This window comes from Cydia splendana, chromosome 10 (assembly GCF_910591565.1).
Source record: "Cydia splendana chromosome 10, ilCydSple1.2, whole genome shotgun sequence".
NCBI classification, from domain to species: domain Eukaryota; kingdom Metazoa; phylum Arthropoda; class Insecta; order Lepidoptera; family Tortricidae; genus Cydia; species Cydia splendana.
Window position 1 is genome coordinate 1,356,679 of NC_085969.1, and position 17,258 is coordinate 1,373,936.

At 38.9% G+C, this 17,258-nt stretch overlaps 3 protein-coding genes and 1 non-coding gene across 5 annotated transcripts in view; 2 read left to right on the forward strand and 2 right to left on the reverse strand.

The window, feature by feature from the left end:
- The window catches only part of LOC134794098 (protein Aster-B-like), a 58,187-nt gene extending 57,139 nt beyond the window's left edge, over positions 1 to 1,048 (forward strand). Inside the window, exon 18 of the mRNA XM_063765798.1 lies at positions 488 to 1,048. Coding sequence (XP_063621868.1) covers positions 488 to 571 — 84 coding nt within the window. The 3' untranslated portion in view covers positions 572 to 1,048. The remainder of the gene's footprint in view (positions 1 to 487) is intronic.
- A 6,492-nt stretch (positions 1,049 to 7,540) lies between these two features.
- Trnae-cuc (transfer RNA glutamic acid (anticodon CUC)) lies at positions 7,541 to 7,612 on the forward strand. The gene has a single exon. It is a non-coding gene; the product is annotated as a tRNA-Glu (tRNA).
- Positions 7,613 to 10,157: 2,545 nt separating this feature from the next.
- LOC134794089 (ubiquitin-ribosomal protein eS31 fusion protein) lies at positions 10,158 to 17,161 on the reverse strand. The gene is made up of 5 exons (XM_063765778.1): positions 17,084 to 17,161; positions 15,025 to 15,159; positions 14,060 to 14,255; positions 10,396 to 10,562; positions 10,158 to 10,199 (listed from the first exon to the last, which is right to left on the reverse strand). The coding sequence occupies exons 2-4, from the start codon at positions 15,147 to 15,149 to the stop codon at positions 10,416 to 10,418; spliced, it is 468 nt and encodes a 155-aa protein (XP_063621848.1). The 5' UTR covers positions 15,150 to 15,159; positions 17,084 to 17,161; the 3' UTR covers positions 10,158 to 10,199; positions 10,396 to 10,415.
- LOC134794088 (ribosome biogenesis protein NSA2 homolog) lies at positions 15,864 to 17,191 on the reverse strand. 2 transcript variants are annotated; one of them, XM_063765776.1, is made up of 2 exons: positions 17,084 to 17,191; positions 15,864 to 16,709 (listed from the first exon to the last, which is right to left on the reverse strand). In XM_063765776.1, exon 2 carries the CDS (start codon positions 16,687 to 16,689, stop codon positions 15,910 to 15,912), a length of 780 nt encoding a protein of 259 aa, XP_063621846.1. In that variant the 5' UTR covers positions 16,690 to 16,709; positions 17,084 to 17,191; the 3' UTR covers positions 15,864 to 15,909. The 2 variants fall into 2 exon arrangements, with proteins under 2 accessions (XP_063621846.1, XP_063621847.1); XM_063765777.1 differs by lacking the exon at positions 17,084 to 17,191 and adding an exon at positions 16,895 to 16,916.
- Between the last annotated feature and the right edge of the window lie 67 nt (positions 17,192 to 17,258).

The window sequence follows — 17,258 nt, forward strand, 5'->3', positions numbered from 1 at the left end:
CTGAAAGTTGAGGTAAAAACTGATTTTTGAAGGCAGTCCCAAAAGTACCGAAAATACCGGGAAATCCCGGTTCCATTTTTGCCTGGTACCGAAAATCCCGGTTCTTATAAACAGTACCGGTTCTGCAATCCCTAATTCGGATGGAGGTACTTGCTAATGACAACCGAAGTGTTGTGCCACCTATAAAAGCAGTCCGAAATGGGATAACCGAAGGTTCAGTTTTGTATTAGATTCGACTAAAATCTAAACTTTTATAGACTGTTAAAATCGTTGAATAAAATGTCAGTAAGCCTTTCTTTTTAGACATATGAACAATGAATATTCATAATTGCAGGTAGTATAAACTCTCAAGTTCCAAGGTTTCTTTTTTTTTCTAACTGTTCACATATCATGTTCACTTTTCAAAGATTTTCGATTCAGTTTTCTTTATTACTACTTAATGAATGGCAGTAAAAGAAGTTATTTTTAAAATTAATTATTGTTTCAGACGGAGCAAGCTCTCAAAAACCTACTAGAAACGATCAAACCGACATTAGAAAAAGACGACGACTCGCCGCGGACTGACCTCTGAGCGACCACCGCTCCCAACATTGGCCGGGATTCGTCCAACATTGGGTTGGATTCGTCCAACACTGACTTGGATACATCCAATATCGTATTGAGTTCTCCCGACGTTAGCTTGGATTCGTCCAATGTTGCCTCGAATTCGTCCAAAGTTGGCTTGGATTACAACAATGTCTTGGATTCGTCCAAAATTATCTTGGGTTCGTTCTACATTGGCTGGCTTCGTCCTACATTGGTTGGATTCGTACAACACTGTCCAGGATTCATGCAATATGTCAATGGCTCGCCTATTAGTCAGTGTTGGTCACATAATGAATATGTTGATCATAATCTTTGACAAGAGTAAGTGCTTTGGTACCAACATATTGGTTATTGACTGTTGTAAACTGAATCTTCGTTATTATGAGGTCAATATAAGTTATATTGGGTATTTTGTGACCAAATTGGGTAGAGTCGGGCCACGCTAAATTTTCATGCAAAATGCTACAGATGATGGAATGATGGAATGATGGAGACAACTAGTTGACGGAATCAAACGGAGTCACGATCCTCAGCAATGAGGGACCGATTGAAGAGAGAGAGAGAAAGAGAGATGCATTCTTATCTTACTGTCAAGTTTGTGCAAAGTTAGCGTGGTCGGTCTATATAAATTTATCGTAGCATATTTAGCTAAGTTCAATTTAGTGTCGTTTCGATTAATATCGTTCCTATAAACAATTATCATGACTATGGTCACAAATACATTCAATATTTTAGCCAAAATACGTTTGAGGTGGTCAATTATGTCGGTAATAAAATGACTTATGTTGGCACAGTATGTGGAACATAACAAATTATGTTGGTCATATAATGTGGAACATAACAAATTATGTTGGTCGTATAATAGTCCGTGGTAATAATTTATGTTGGTCACAGTATGCGAAACATAATAATGTATGTTTGTAATGTATCCACAATAGTGGGTTACTATTGTTTTTGACGCTGCAGCTACGGCCAACGCGCGGAGGCAAATGTGACATTCATAAGAAAAAGGTACCATTGTTGATTGTGCATAAAGCCATAGTACTATAAAGATGCAATTAGAAATTGCTTTTATAGGCAACCGACAATGTACATTTTGTCTGAAACTGTCACGTGTAATGCTCTCAAATCTCGATTGCTTTTTACATTCATATGTTTCATCGAAATAGCGACTAGTTATTTAATGTGACGACATTATTGTAAAAAAAACTAGCATTTGCCCGCATAGTGTGGTTAGTACTCCCGTACTAATATTATCCCCCTTTTTACCCTCTTTGGGGATGTGTCCAAGGATAAAAAGTTTCAGTTTGTGTGCAGGTTTTAACTGTGATCGGAATTGGGTGAACTAAAATGCCTATTATTTGCAAGAAAACTATATGCACGCTAAAAGTCAGCCAATCCTAAATTATACAATATAGGTAAGTATATACTGCCCTGCTAAGCTAAAGAGCGCTATCTCAAAAGAATATTCATTGCTAACTCATACTTTAGTTTCTATTACTGAGAATTCCATTTTCAAAATCAATTGTTTTTTACCTAGCGCTATTCGGCTTAGGAGGGCAATATAATAAAGATAAATGTTGCATTTTCTTCAGTCTTTGGAAGATCTTTTTGTTGACATTAAACGTGATAATTTAAAAATAGGTATTAAATTCGTATCTAATTATAATAAGAAAGTGTACAAAAGCAATCGAATGCGAGTGCGTTATAATTTTAATATTAAGCTTAACTAAACTATGTAATCTGCTAGAGGTTTTCCAGCCGTGTGCAATAAAATCCGGATTCGGAAATCCGGATTTACCAAAGAACCTTCAGTAGCAGCTCCCTTAGTAGCTCGATGTTACATTGGCATTTTAATATTATATGGCTTTCCTTCCTTAAGTTAGTATAAAGGTTCCTTATGTACATGAAGCATAAGGACCCTTCTCTGATGGAAAGCCACATATGTATGTAGAATACCTATAAGGTCCTCGGTAAAATTTAAACTGGGGTGACTTTGATAAACGGGGCTACATTGAAACTATCATAAAAGCAGCTAGTTTCTTGTTTGATCTGTGTTAAAAAATTGTTGTCTTTGGCATTCAAAATATAAATTTTACGATATTAATAGTGTTTAACAGCATTAGATATATCACACACTTCGTTTTAACTGAAACAATGTATAATATGAATATATGTGGTACAATATGCTGACTAAAAATATATTAGTTAGATAATCTCCTACACAATAAAAGATTTGTCAGATAGGACCTAGTTTTAGAGATAAGATAAATGAGAATCGTGCTTACTCGTACAAAGACTTGGGTGCCAATCAAAGACATCTCTTACGTAGAATATAGAAGTCTTAGAACATTCTTTTAGAAATATGGCACCATAAATACAAAAAAATACCTACTGAAATAGTGGATTAAAAAAGGATTCTATTTAGATACAATGCCAATGCAATAATGTTTCGAAAGTAGAAGTTGAAAAAACGTGTAGAGTCGAACCAAGCTAACTCTGCGTGGCCAAAGTGTGGCAATATCATCATTAATTTCAAATTTCTATGAAAATATATCTTTTATAATGACACATCCTCACTTCGGTCTGTTAAAGTCGGTGCAGAGTTAGCTTAGACGGACTTTTATCAATGTAATATCGAGCTGGAATTTAGATGAAAACCTCACAGATCCCCACTGTGATAAGTAGATACATTTAATTTTAATCCAGTAGTTGTATCGTTTCGACGAACCGGCGCCAAGCGTCTGTGGCACTTCGGCGTTTCACATTAATTTTAGTTGCTTACAGTTACTTAAGTTGCCTAATGTTCAGTTGATCTTAGGATTTAAGCCATTTAAACTTTGGTTTTAAATACCAAACTACTTATACAAAAATTTTAGTTCTATTCCCAAAATTTTCGACATCAGATATATCGGAGCGGCCACAGGTGTTCACTAATATCAGAACGAAAGCTCTATTATCAAAACACCAAACTGCATGTTCAGGTATTTATGAGCACCTTGGCCGCTCCAATATATCTGATGGCGAATGTACAAAAGCAGGATGATTGTGTAGTAAATAGACTAATCAAAAGTCATTTTATGTAGTGTCTGGGATATAAAAAAACAAAGCTTTAAGTGATAGTGTCAATTTTATACGTAAAGAAACATGTAGGTATTAAGACGCGCAGGTTAATTGTCTATTATTGTGATCCAGCTATAGTCCGACAAGAAATTGTAGAAATTTATTGAGCGGTTGCAACGTTCGTCAAGTCATCACAAGGTTTACACAAACTAAGATTTTTTTATTTGACAGAAAATAAAACCGATTCCTAAGATCAACTTAGCATATCAGATGTTCAATTGAGAACGGAAAACTGCCTTCTAAGCACAGAAGTCGTTTCACATTAAAAGCCTTGTACTAGTATGCCTGATCGCTTATGAAAGTTCCTAAGGGCTCATTTAGACGGCGCGGGAAATCGCATGCGATTTTAGTTACATTGCGTGAGGTTACATCCAATTCAGCCGACCGATCAAATACCGTAATGTAATGAAACTCGCATGCGATTTCCCGAGGAAGTGAGAAACTAGAGCGAACCAAGTTATAACAAGTCCAAAGTGAGGGAGTTTTCCGATATCATTGAAAACTGACAACTCCTATGGACTTGTATAAAATGAGACTTTGACATTGCCATTTTAATTTCGTCTGGCTTTCTCACTCTGGGTTGCAATGGTTCTCAGTTGAACGATTTAGACGTGGCAATACTTGTCTTAATTTAAAGTTTGATCGGGGCTAATATGAAATTGATCCGGGGTCAATGTGAATATAATATTTGATCAAACTAGAGTAAAGGCCTGTCTCCATATCGCGCGGCAAACTATCGAACATTGGCTCGCGATATGGAGACAGGCCTTAAGGAGTAAACCTGATTCTATAATCAGGTTTACTCCTTAAGTACCTATACCTATGTGTTAAACTTCTCAATTTAAAGAAACAATATTATATAAGCTTATTCCAATTCCAACTTATGTTACATTTTTATAATGTGTATAATGTATATTACTCCATGACAGTTTGTTATATTGGCCCCTCGTTTACACTCGCCCCGGTTAACGTAACATATAAATGTAGTAATGGCGTAACATGAAGCATTTATATGAATTCGGAATTTATTTAATTTTAAGTGTAGGTCAAGCGGCTGTTGTAATATTTTAATTATTTGATACATAGGCATTTATGTATGGTAACTGGGCTTAATAGGTGGCTGCATTTCGGTGACTGGGCTTATTATTGGTAAATCATTTGTGATAGTGGAGGTGGAGACTAAGTGGAACTTTTTCTTTGCACCATCACATTTTAACCTTGTTTTTGTTATCGTGAAACTTAGACAAGATATAAGTGTTTGTGGATACCGCTACGTTAACAAACACAAGGTTGAACTGATTTACCAAACTGCATTATATCTAATGCGTTTAGGAATATTTCTACGCTATTTTTAAGCTTAGAAATCTATTTTTAAATTTGCGCCCAAAACTAAACTACTTATTATAAAATATGTTAGCAATAATAATGATAATTCGGTGTGTCGCTCTTAAATTAGACGTTAGAGGAGTGAAATAATATGTAATTGTCATTATTGATGTTTTTACTTTATCAACCGCTCACGCAACATAAAGGGGCCCACAGATTACCAGTTCGCCGGAAGATATCAGCCTGTCAGTTGTTCGGAACTGTCACCTTTTGCGTTTAACTGACAGGCTAAAATCGTCCGGCGAAGTGGTAATCTGTGGGCCCCTTAACTCTAAATAATTTGTTGGTTATGGATCCATTGATCTATTGAAAATCATTAACCCTCTAATCTATGAATCTATTTTGTGTTGAATATAAAACATATTGTTATTATACAAAATTGAAACCTTATCATCCGGGGCTACATAGAACATGGGGTGACATTGATCAAAATCTAGACTAAAATATACGTATAAATATCAACTTGCAAGAAATACTGTTTTTGCTGCGTGATCTGTTGCCAAAGTATTTTAGATATTTGCCTAGCGGCTTTGAATTTGAGTAAGTGTCAACTAGGGTAATGCCTACATTACACTACTGAGCTAGTGTAAACTATACATAAGTTATGAGGGTTTAGATGTAATAGATAATTCAGCAAATATAACTCTAGCCTACCTGCCCAAATAGAGAATTATATCCTTTAAAAAGATGCTATAGTACATTAATATCCAGAACCATTATTAGGAGGTAAAGAGTATTATATAAAATTATGATTATAAAATTATATCCTGTGCGTAAATTGTTATTTTTCAGTTTTGTATTATAGATTGCGATCTCTTATTGTAAAAATGTAGTTATTCGGTTGTTAAACATCTGCGGTGCTTCTTATAATAGATTTATTATCTTGGAAGCATAATTAAATTTATGCAAACTTTGTACATGAAATGTACAAGTCCTTTCATACTTGCAGTCTAATTCTGACACCATTTTCAATGCTAACCTACACATTTACTTGTGTGTTCCTAAATTAAACTGCAGTTGTATGAAAATTGAAAGTTTACAGTGGAAATTATACCTACGCCCAGTTTAGACAACATTAGTCTATTTTTATGCTGCCAAGATAATAACTTTCTTATTTTCCTTTTCGTTGTAATTATTTAATTGTAAAAAAAAACAAATTATGTCAATTATCATTATTTATCATTTATTTAAACCTATTTATTTATATCCAAAGTAGTTTTATAGTTCAGTTGTATTCCATTCCAGAAATTATAAAAGATCTGAGAATATATTTGGTTATATGTTACTGTTAGAATTGACAAAGAGTAGATTCCTATTAGTTGTAACGGTGCATTTGAGATCACCTTGCCAATTGAAAGCATTAAATGCCGCGGACGCAATCTTCCTAGACGAAACGTAATATTAAACTGGGGTGACTTTGAATTACATCGACTTGTATGCCAAAGTTGCCCCGTTTTATACTAAGACGCCCCAGTTTAGTTAATGCTGCAAATATAGACTTTATCCAGGGCGGTTTTATTATATTTGTGTAAACTGACAATTTAATAACCATGAACTAAAATTAAGTTACAAACTAAAATCTAACTTAAAAATAACATGCAGAATAAGGAAGGTATCCTATAACGTTTTTGCCAAATCGCAATGAGGTTGGCAACTGTCGAAGGTTTGCATTGATGGCGCCTACATAGGTTTTGGATTCAGACTGACTTAAAGAGCAAACATCCAGGCCAAACATTAAAAAAAAACTTATGGCGCCATCTGTAAAGCCCCCTCCACACTCGTGCACAATCGTATTCGTAGATCTGCGAAATCGACTCCACACTCTCGTCCGCGGCTTCGCGCCGCGAATCGCGCACGATTGTGGAGCGGGCTTTAAATACTTCGACCGGCCAATATCATGGCGGGTAATGCCATGATTGAATTGAATTGCAATAGGTTTTGGAAGATTGCGTCGACGGAAATGCACAAATTCCGTAAAATAGTGTAAAGGTGGCTGCGTTAAGGCAATTCTATTCTCAGTATTGAGTAAATAAATATTTTAAATGAAATTTATATTGTCTCATTAATTTCTGGTTTCCATTCTAACCATGCGAGAATTTAGTCAATTAGGGTCATTGCGCTAGTTTTCGACCACTTGACGAAATTTTAATATAAACCTTCATTGCTGCAAACATTTGGACTTATTGCAATCCTTAATATCTAAACAATTTATCTATCCACATAAAAATTATATTTCGCAAGTAGCAAATTACAAATGAAATGTATGATTTGCTAATCCGTCAAGTGGACGGAAACTGACGCAATTACCCTATGTACTCGTAATTTACTGAGCGTGATATTTAACACATTCATTGCCGACGCATTACAAATATTACAATTAAATAGCTTTGTGACGCGAGTTCGCGTCTTCGGCAACAATGGGTTAATTTCGCCACTACATTTAATATCCGATATGGTCTAGTGGCTAGGATACCTGGCTCTCACCCAGGAGGCTCGGGTTCGATTCCCGGTATCGGAATAACTTTTTGGTTTTTTCCGTTCACTTTTATGCTTGTGCCTGCTCGGTCACTACAGAGAGCTCTCCGCTCTCGGTCAATCGGTCAAACGAACTAGTTCGGTCTTATAGTTCCTTTAGTTCAGTTCGGTCTTTGAGAGCTAGGAATGTATGAATCGATTTTACCTTAGTTTTTTTCAAAATTTTTGGCAACTGAATTACGATTCAAGTTGTACGATACTATATGACGGTTAAACATCAAAAAGCTAGACACAATAAAATAAAATAAAAAATATTTCATTTTTTTTTCCTACTTTTCAGGTTTGAGACTGTTTGTCACACTTTTATCTCGTTCGCACTCGTGCCAACGTCATTGTGAACCATTTCGTTCAGTCTATTTTCTGTTTCACTCATGTCAAACGCTCATCAATCCCACTGAACTAAAGGACCTAAAGACCGATTAAGAGCGTGCAAAAAGATTTAGTTCCTTTCGGTCCTTGACGTGATTTCATTCTTAACAGTTCTTAGTTCATGACCGACACGAGCCTATTCACTTTCATTCAGCAAATCAAAGCTTATCGTTATAGATATAGTTTTGGTTTCCTTTGCCTCATTTCATCAAAGACATTTTAACTATTTTTTAAGTGACAATCGGATATATCTTATTTTTAGAGTTCCGTGAGACTAGATCCCTATACTATCCTGTAGCTGTTTGTTTTTACCTCTGCCGCTGAACCGATTTAGATGTCGGTATGGAGATAGTTTGAGGCCCGAGGAAGAACAAAGGATGGTTTTTATCAATCATACACAGAAGCAAGTTTTATCAAATCGTCTCCAACAAACTTAACAACTACTGTAGACAGTACACATTTGCACGGTCGTGCGATATACGGACCGTGCGCGTTGGTCTGCCATCTTGTGGCCTGAATCGGAAACGTATGTGCACATGTACATTGCCAAAGCAAGTGCTACCATCTACCGTTCTCGTCAGTACGTTTCCTTGTGCATAGTAGGTTCTGCTATTTTGTGGGCTACATTACATCGGAAGCATAAACGACACATTTACGCCTCGCGCCAAAAATCTGACGGAGCCTATCATATGCTGCCCCCTACAGTTCATTCATGGGGCCTATACCTAACACTCATTCATTATATAATATCGTCGAGTGACAAGCAAGTCACTAACATCATTGAAATTATTGGACAATAAACCGGTATCGTTTTGGGTCGTCCCATTCGTTTTTCGTCAAGTTCTTAAATTAGTCCTATTCTGCTTTCGTCACTCATTCTACATTGAAAGCCACCGAAGTTTGTGACGAATGTAGAATGAGTGACGAAAGCAGAATAGGACTAATTTAAGTACTTGACGAAAAACGAATGGGACGACCCAAGACGATACCGTGTTACAAGTGTAATAAAGTGCATTGTTACTTTAATTTTTTGATAGTACTCAGTGAGTTTTGCTTGTCACCCGACGATGTTACAAGTTGACAGATGTAAGACGGCGTTTGACCTTAGAGGTACCTACCTCTACCCTCCATAGTTTGACCAATAGCGAGGTGCGATTCGGTCAGTGTTGCCGCTTTAGATTAGACTGTAGAGAGCAACACTTGATTTGGCGTGAAGTGTCCATGTGTGGTCAGTTTATGTTTCCGATTCAGGCCACAAGATGGCAGACCCTCCAACATCAAACTTCTGATACTTACAAGCAACCAACAAACCTAGGTATTAGGTCTCATAATGCATCTATCAGTGCCGCCGAGTAGACTCGAATGGAGTTGAATATAAATGCCAAAAATTAATAAACAGGAAACTTCGTTCAAATTGATAGGTAGGTATTAAAGTTTACTTTGCCATACTTTACATGTTTTTCAATTTATATTGAACTCCATTCTAGGGTCTAAAATACTGTAGATTAGGGCAAATGAAACACAGAGGTCTTTATAATTGTATTTATTCATTATCAAATAATTTGATTATCTTGAGACTCCTGCTGCTCCGGTCACTCCATCCTGCTAGCTATTTCAATTTTAAAGGTAGGTTAAGGAATTTAGGCAATGTTGGGACTGTTTCAGTGTCTGTGTGTTAGCAATTTTAGGTTCGTGTAAGTTATCAGTGATATTTTATTGTGAGTCAAGTTATGAGGAGTCAAAATTTGCATGTTGTGGCACGGACACTACTATTTATTAAATATACATATAATAATACCTTCGATTATGTGGCATTATGTTCAGTTGTTTTTAGAAAAGCTACACAAAGCCATCGATTGTATCGCTTTTGCTAAAGAGGCTCATAAATTTCGACTAACCTAAGCCTAAATATTTTTGGGGTTCAACGAACCCCAAAAATATTTAGGTCCGTGCGACGACCTGCTAATAATCTCAATCCAGCTTTACGGCAGTCTCAAAGCAATTGCCACTTAATATGCAGTTTCCAACCAAGAGTTACATGTATTATTATATCGGTTAGGGCATTATGGCATTATTTTTAAGCTTCGAGGCTTTCTAAATTCAACTGGGTGTGTATGTGTGAAGGCCCTAGGCCTAGGAATAAAATGAAAAGAATCATAACTGTGTCAAGAATTTAATCCGTCATCCACAGTCGTACATCCCTTAACACTTAACCTATATTTCTCGTCATCCTTGAAGAACATGATGCTGTGACACTTGCCGCAATAGTGGCATTTTATCACCGACATTCTACTATGTGTATGTGTGTCGTTTATGTGTGTGTGTGAGGCCTAGGAGTCAAATAAAAAGAATCATAACTGTGTCAAGAATTTAATCCGTCATCCACAGTCGTCTTACAGTAGGGTAGATCACTTAGCCTATTTGTCGTCGTCCTTGAAGACCATGGTGCTGTGGCACTTGCCGCAGTAGTGGCGGTCCTCCATGACGGCCATGAAGACGCCGGCGCCGCACTGCTCCCCGGTGCACTCGCGCCGGAGCCGGTGGATCTTGCCGTTCTCGTCGACCTACAACAATCATGGTGATACGTTAAAAATGTGAAAACTTTCGACAGAAATATCATCATCATCATCATCATATCAGCCAGAGGACGTCCACTGCTGGACATAAGCCTCCCCCAAAGAGTGCCACAATGACCGGTCTTGCGCCACCCGCATCCAGCGGACTCCCGCGACCTTTACCAGGTCGTCAGTCCACCTTGTGGGGGGTCTACCCACGTTGCGCCTTCCGGTACGTGGTCGCCACTTGAGAACCTTTCCGCCCCAACGGCCATCGGTTCTACGGGCAATGTGCCCCGCCCACTGCCACTTAAGTTTAGCGATTCGGAGGGCTATATCGGTTACTTTGGTTCTGCTGCGGATGGCCTCATTTGGATGGATGGATCACGCAGAGAGACTCCAAGCATAGCCCTCTCCATTGCCCTTTGGGTGACTTTGAGCCTTCTTATGAGGCATACAGTAAGCGGCCACGTTTCAGTTCCATATGTCATCACTGGCAACACACACTGGTCGAAGACTTTCGTCTTGAGACACTGCGGAATATTGGACAAAAAGATGTGCCGTAGCTTCCCAAACGCTGCCCAACCGAGTCGGATTCGTCGATTAACCTCTTTCTCGAAGTTGGACCTACCTAACTGGACAGTCTGTCCTAGGTATATATAATCGTCTACAACTTCAAGTGTAAAGTCTCAGATTGTAACAGGAGTTGGTTCTACACGGGCGTTGGACATGATCTTCGTCTTGTCCATGTTCATCCTCAGACCAACTCGCTCGGAAGCTTTACTGAGGTCAACGAGCATCATACTCAAATCCTCCGTAGTCTCAGCCAAGATTACTATATCGTCCGCAAACCGATGTACTCGCCGTTTATGTTGATGCCAAGCCTTCTCCAGTCCAAAGTCTTGAAAACATCCTCCAATGCAGCGGTAAACAGTTTAGGAGAAATAACATCCCCTTGCCTGACTCTCCGCTGCAACGGAATAGGTTTCGAGTTCCGGTCCTGGAGTCGGACTGACATAGTGGCGTTCTCGTACAAACACTTCAGCACTTCGATATAGCGGTAATCCACTTGGCACCTTTGGAGAGATTGTAGTACAGCCCAGGTTTCGATCGAATCGAAGGCTTTCTCGTAGTCCACAAACGCTAAGCAGAGAGGCACGTTATACTCCTCAGTCTTCTGTATTACCTGACGGAGCGTATGGATGTGGTCTACGGTACTAAAGCCTCTTCGGAAACCGGCTTGCTCAGGAGGCGACAGAAATATAACAGCACTCTAATAAGTAAAACCGGACAAGTGCGAGGTGGACTCGCCCACCAAGGGTTCCGTACTTTTTAGTATTGTTATAGCGGGAACAGATAAATCATCTGTGAAAATTTCAACTGTCTAGCTATCACGGTTCATGGGATACAGCCTGGTGACTGACAGACGGACAGTGGAGTCTTAGCACAGAAAACCGCCTAGGGGTTGGTCTGAGTCTTAGTAATAGGGTCCCGTTTTTACCCTTTGGGTTCGGAAACCTAAAAACAAATTCAATGTATCATATCAATCGTTTATAAAAGATCGCCAATATAACATCGCACACGGTCTTTCAGTTTTGGAGATATGTAAAAGGTAACTTTCAAGGAGTAAATATCCGCCAGCTTATAAACTGATATAATTGTTATGCATCTAACACTTACGAAAAAACATAATTTACTAAGAGTCAAAAACTTTTTATGGTTTAAAAAAACTTATGTAAAATTATTCACGAATCGGTTCTGTTTGATAATATATAACTTTAAAAATTACGAAAAAAAAAAACGGTACATTCAGTTGAAATTAACAAGTCCAAAACCCATTCAACATTTGGCTTTAACCGTTACGACCCTTCGTCTAATAGTAGCAACGCAACCGTTACACAAAAACAAATTTCAACGAATCCTTTTTCCTCCTTTCTATTTCTAGCAAGTCTAGCAACGCATTATGAATGGGACTCCTGTACAGACTTGTCCGTCCGTCCGTTGACTCACAGGACAACATGAATAAGTTTTAAATGTGGGGCTCGAGTCGCGACTTGCACTTGAACGCTTACTTAGCAGTTTAGTCGTTTTGCTCGTTGGAATTTCCTTTTATATTTTGAGTGGGAGGCGGGAGCATGTCTCGAGATGTAAAGATATTTGCATATTTTGTGCGATGTTTGAGCACTTCCAAAGCAAAAACTAAAATACTATGCAGCAAATATCTACAAAATCTCTTAGCCGATTTTCTAAATATAATATCTATACATACATATTAGAGAAATCTTTGGAATCTGAAGGAAGACAGGTAGTTTTTTTTACCATTCTACATGGAAGGGTTATCCAGTATACCAAAATACTGAGTCAATTTTGATTAAAAACCATATACAGGGTGGCTAAAAAATAATTGCATTCCCGTTGCCAGGGAGGTTTTGGAATTATATTATACTGAGCAACTTTTACTATGGGACCAACACCGAAATCGAAAAAAGAAAATTGGCTGTTTCATACATTTTGGCTGGTCCATTTTTTATGGGAGGGTAAATGTTTTTTTCGCGACAACGGGGTTGGTCCCATAATAAAAGTTGCTCAGTATAATCCCAAAACCTCCCTGGCAACGGCCATGCACTTATTTTTTAGCCACCGTGTATAGTCTTTTATTTTGTCAGGATGTCTCAGGATAGTTTGAAACATGTTTGAACTTTGAAGGTTTGAACATAATTAAAGGACCCAACTCTATTTTTTAGAATGGATAGGAGTATTTTAATTAGCACGTATAAATGACGTCAGACGCATCAAACAAAACCAGTCGCAACTCGTCAGTTGAGTCACGGAACTTTGGTGATGATGACGTGGCGGTCAAGGTCACGTGTACGTTCAATCGTTTTATAGTGGGTTTGTAAATTCCTGGGACCATTTATATTGAATACCTGAGTCAGGTTTAGGTTTTTGAACCTGTTTGGCAGGCCGGCGAGTAGGTACGGTAGTGGAGTAGCTTACTGAGGCCGTGGCATTCTTTTTTTTCATTGAATGGGCGACTGTTGAACTTTCTTGTGTCCGCTCGCATTGGTAGTTTGAAAATTATGACTTTATGACATATAGAGACATAGGATAAGTGGCGCTGATTGTCACAAACACACAATTTCATGGATTGTCGCACAAATGCTAATGGCAGCCGTTTGAACTAATTTTACTCCATAAGATTTTACGTAGATAAGCCGACAAAATTAGGGCAGCACCAATCTTGCTCCTAGCGAATACTAAAGTACCTACTCGATATTGATACCGCGTCTGGAATAAATTTGTAAGCGGTAGCCGTAGCCTATGGAAGCTTGAGGTGCCATGTGCAACCTTGCGGTACTTATATCACGTTTGTGACAAACAAACATACCGCCTGCCTTATTGTAAGCGGTCAATACAGACTATGGAAGTATGGACTATAACTCCAGTCCAGAAAAGGTGACACAGGCGCGTTGCCGTCCCTATGTCAACAAACAGTCAACACCGACCTTGTAGTATCTGAGTACAGCGAGCTTGACCTTCTTCTTCTTGTGCTTAATCTTCTTGGGGGTGGAGTAGTTCTTCTTCTTGCGTTTCTTGGCGCCACCACGGAGGCGGAGCACCAGGTGGAGGGTGGATTCCTTCTGGATGTTGTAGTCGGAGAGGGTGCGGCCGTCTTCAAGCTGCTTGCCGGCGAAGATCAACCTGAGAGGAAACATGATAATATAATAAAACTGTAAATAATTTGTACGCCTGCATGCAGGTTGAATATGCATGGACAACTTAGCCATAAGATCTTGCCTTGTTACCATATTCTAGCAAATAAAGATATTTTGATTTTTGATATTTAATCAGGCTTTCAGACGCGCTTTTGCGATGCCAAAAATCTTTTCTCTTCCACAATTAATGACCCTTTGATAATAGTAGGCTGCGTTTCCATCAGTGCTGTGTGAGGAATGCAGAATGTATTTGTAAAGAACCAATATTGTCCACTAGAGCTGCGCTGAACGAGGATGGGTACTTAAATCAAGTGATTCTGTTGGTTCTTTACAAACAAATCCCACGCTACGCATCCTCGCATATGGGATGGTGGAAACGCAGCTTAAGACTGACAATCAATTTTAGAACTTTCAGTCCCAATAAGGTTTGGAAGCTTCATTTTGTTTCAAGTGTTTAGTAAACTTAAGGCCAGGCCACACGGGCTGCGTGTGCGCTAAAATGTTGGAGTCGCCCACGCATATGTCACGCAAGCGGTGTGTCGCCTCTCATAAGGAACTGTATATTACAACGCGCACGTGCACGTCTACGCACACGCACCCGGTGTGCACAGTCCTTTAAGGCTTCGTCACACAGGCGCGTTTTCCGGGCGGGGCGTGAGCGGGGCGCGCCGCTTTTACATATAAAACGCTCACGCCGCGCTCACGCCCGGCCCGGAAAACGCGCCTGTGTGACGGAACCTTTAGTAGTGGCTTACCTCTGCTGATCCGGGGGGATTCCCTCCTTGTCCTGGATCTTGGCCTTGACATTCTCGATGGTATCCGAGGGCTCGACCTCAAGGGTGATGGTCTTACCCGTGAGGGTTTTCACGAAGATCTGCATCTTGGTGTGCCTGGGATCAATATTTAATTTTATGAGCTCTCATGTTACTTATCATGAATAATAAGACACAAAATATTACTGCATTTTTCTAACAATCCTTACTTTTTTGTATTTTTTACACCTCAGGCACAGAATAAATAATAGTACTACCATACAGAAAGGAAACTTCCTACAAATACAAAACCGAAGTTTGACAGCGGTTCAGGGTCGAATATCATGCTGTCGCTTTCTAATATATGGCACTATCCCTTTCGGCTATTTAGGGTTGTCAAAATTCAAGCCATTATCTTATCTGTGGTCGTATACGCAAAGGGACGTCAAGATGTGTCAACCCTAATAATTGCTCAGAGCAATGCTGAGCCGAAGCCGCTGCCTCAGGTAAGTGTACATTTCTATTTTTATTAAAATGTTGTACCTATTAACATAGTAAATTTGTAAACGAGTTTAATGGCTAAAAGAAAACTCTCTTAATTTTTAATCCCCTAATCTAATAATGACTAGAATAAGGGCTCCAATTTGACTGCCAGAACAAGATCAGACATGTTAAAATATTATTAGAAAATGATTCATATAATGACCGTTCATTTCATAATGACATGTAAACAAACAGAACAAAATCCTTGCATGCACTAGAGTGGAACAGTTCCATTCAGTTTGCAGTCCAGTGCACAAGTCATGTGGGATACAATGGGTGAGTCAATAAAATAATAAATAAAAGCTTCACAGTTGCTTTATTGGAATAAAATAATATACAGAAACATCAGACCAAAAGTACAGCATTAATACAACCATCATTCTCAGGATTATTCGTTACTTGGGCATATTTACCCCATACCACTTTTCCGGCCTGCGTCACAAGACCAAGCTCGGAAATGTTCACTTCCAAAACAGTACCCTTTGTTATCACACCAAGACTTGTGTACATTTGTGAGCTTGGGTTCTTCTTAACACCAATGATAGGCAAGCAGAAGGTAGCTTTTAGCTCAGGATGTGTAACATGTGCCTTCTTGAAACGTAGAGCCATAGGCCGGATAAATCTTTCAAACTTCGGAGGCTTTCTAGTGAAGTTCTCCCCAACAAATGTGACTTTTGTAACCATGCGTTTCCACGCTTTCCTCTTTGTTTTACCAGACTTTAGTACTTTGAATACTTCAGCGTCAGCTTGTGCTCTAACTTTGGGTATCGGGACGTCCCATTTGCCAGCTTTCTCTTTGCGCTTCTGTTTGATCATGTTAGAGAGTACTTTAGCGCGGGACTGTACATCTCTGTCGAGGAGGTATACAGGGAGCGCTCCTTCGGCAACCTTTTCAGTGTTTTGTTTGACATTTTTCTCTTCATGAGCCTTGATTTTCTTCTTCATCTGGATCTTCTCATTGCGGCGCTCCTTGTTGTAGATCTTGGCCTTGATGCCGCGCAGCTTGCGCGCCTTCTCGGCCCGCTTGTGCGGCTCGCGAGCCTCGCGTTTGCGTTTCCTCTCCTCATAATCGAGTCTTCTACCGTAAAGCTTTTGGTGGCGCTCAATGTATTCGTTCTGCGGCATTGTGGTTGCTTATTCGGCAACTACAACAAAAGTATAGTCTTATCAATGGATTAGATGGACGTACTTCAATATTTCAACACGACGCGACATAACCTCTTCGGTGCCAAGTGTTGCACATTTTTTAATGTTTTCACCGATACGGTGTAATCAATACATTCAAACGATATTTTCGTAAAGAATCACTAAATAAAAACCGAATAGTAACCTGAAATGCGAGAATATCTTGTATCCACGTGTCTTATGTTCAAAATACGTTTCCCACTTCTCCTACGGGTAAATTATACACTGACAACAGTTGCACCGACTCGAAAGATATACGCGGTTAATTTTATAATGAAATACTCAAGTTATCAATGATTAAAAAGAATAAATTGCACATAATTAATTAACTCACCTTATGCCGACACCATGCCACAAAGAAAGAACTTATGGCAACCGGAAACTGTCAATCGGTGTTGCTAGTTTTGAGTTGCCGGCATGTATTATTTTACCGGTTTTCAAAATAAGAAGAGAGGTTTGTTAATTGTTAAAAGTAAAATTTCTAACATATTTTGTTAATCACCTTCAGT

Excerpts from the sequence above, each read along its gene's own strand:
- LOC134794089 (XM_063765778.1), bottom strand. The coding sequence starts at position 15,149 with ATGCAGATCTTCGTGAAAACCCTCACGGGTAAGACCATCACCCTTGAG. Across the intron at positions 14,256-15,024 it reads ATCCCCCCGGATCAGCAGAG|GTTGATCTTCGCCGGCAAGC; the intron begins GTAAGCCACTAC and ends GTTTCCTCTCAG. Across the intron at positions 10,563-14,059 it reads CTGTACTCAGATACTACAAG|GTCGACGAGAACGGCAAGAT; the intron begins GTCGGTGTTGAC and ends TGATTGTTGTAG.
- LOC134794088 (XM_063765776.1), bottom strand. The coding sequence starts at position 16,689 with ATGCCGCAGAACGAATACATTGAGCGCCACCAAAAGCTTTACGGTAGA.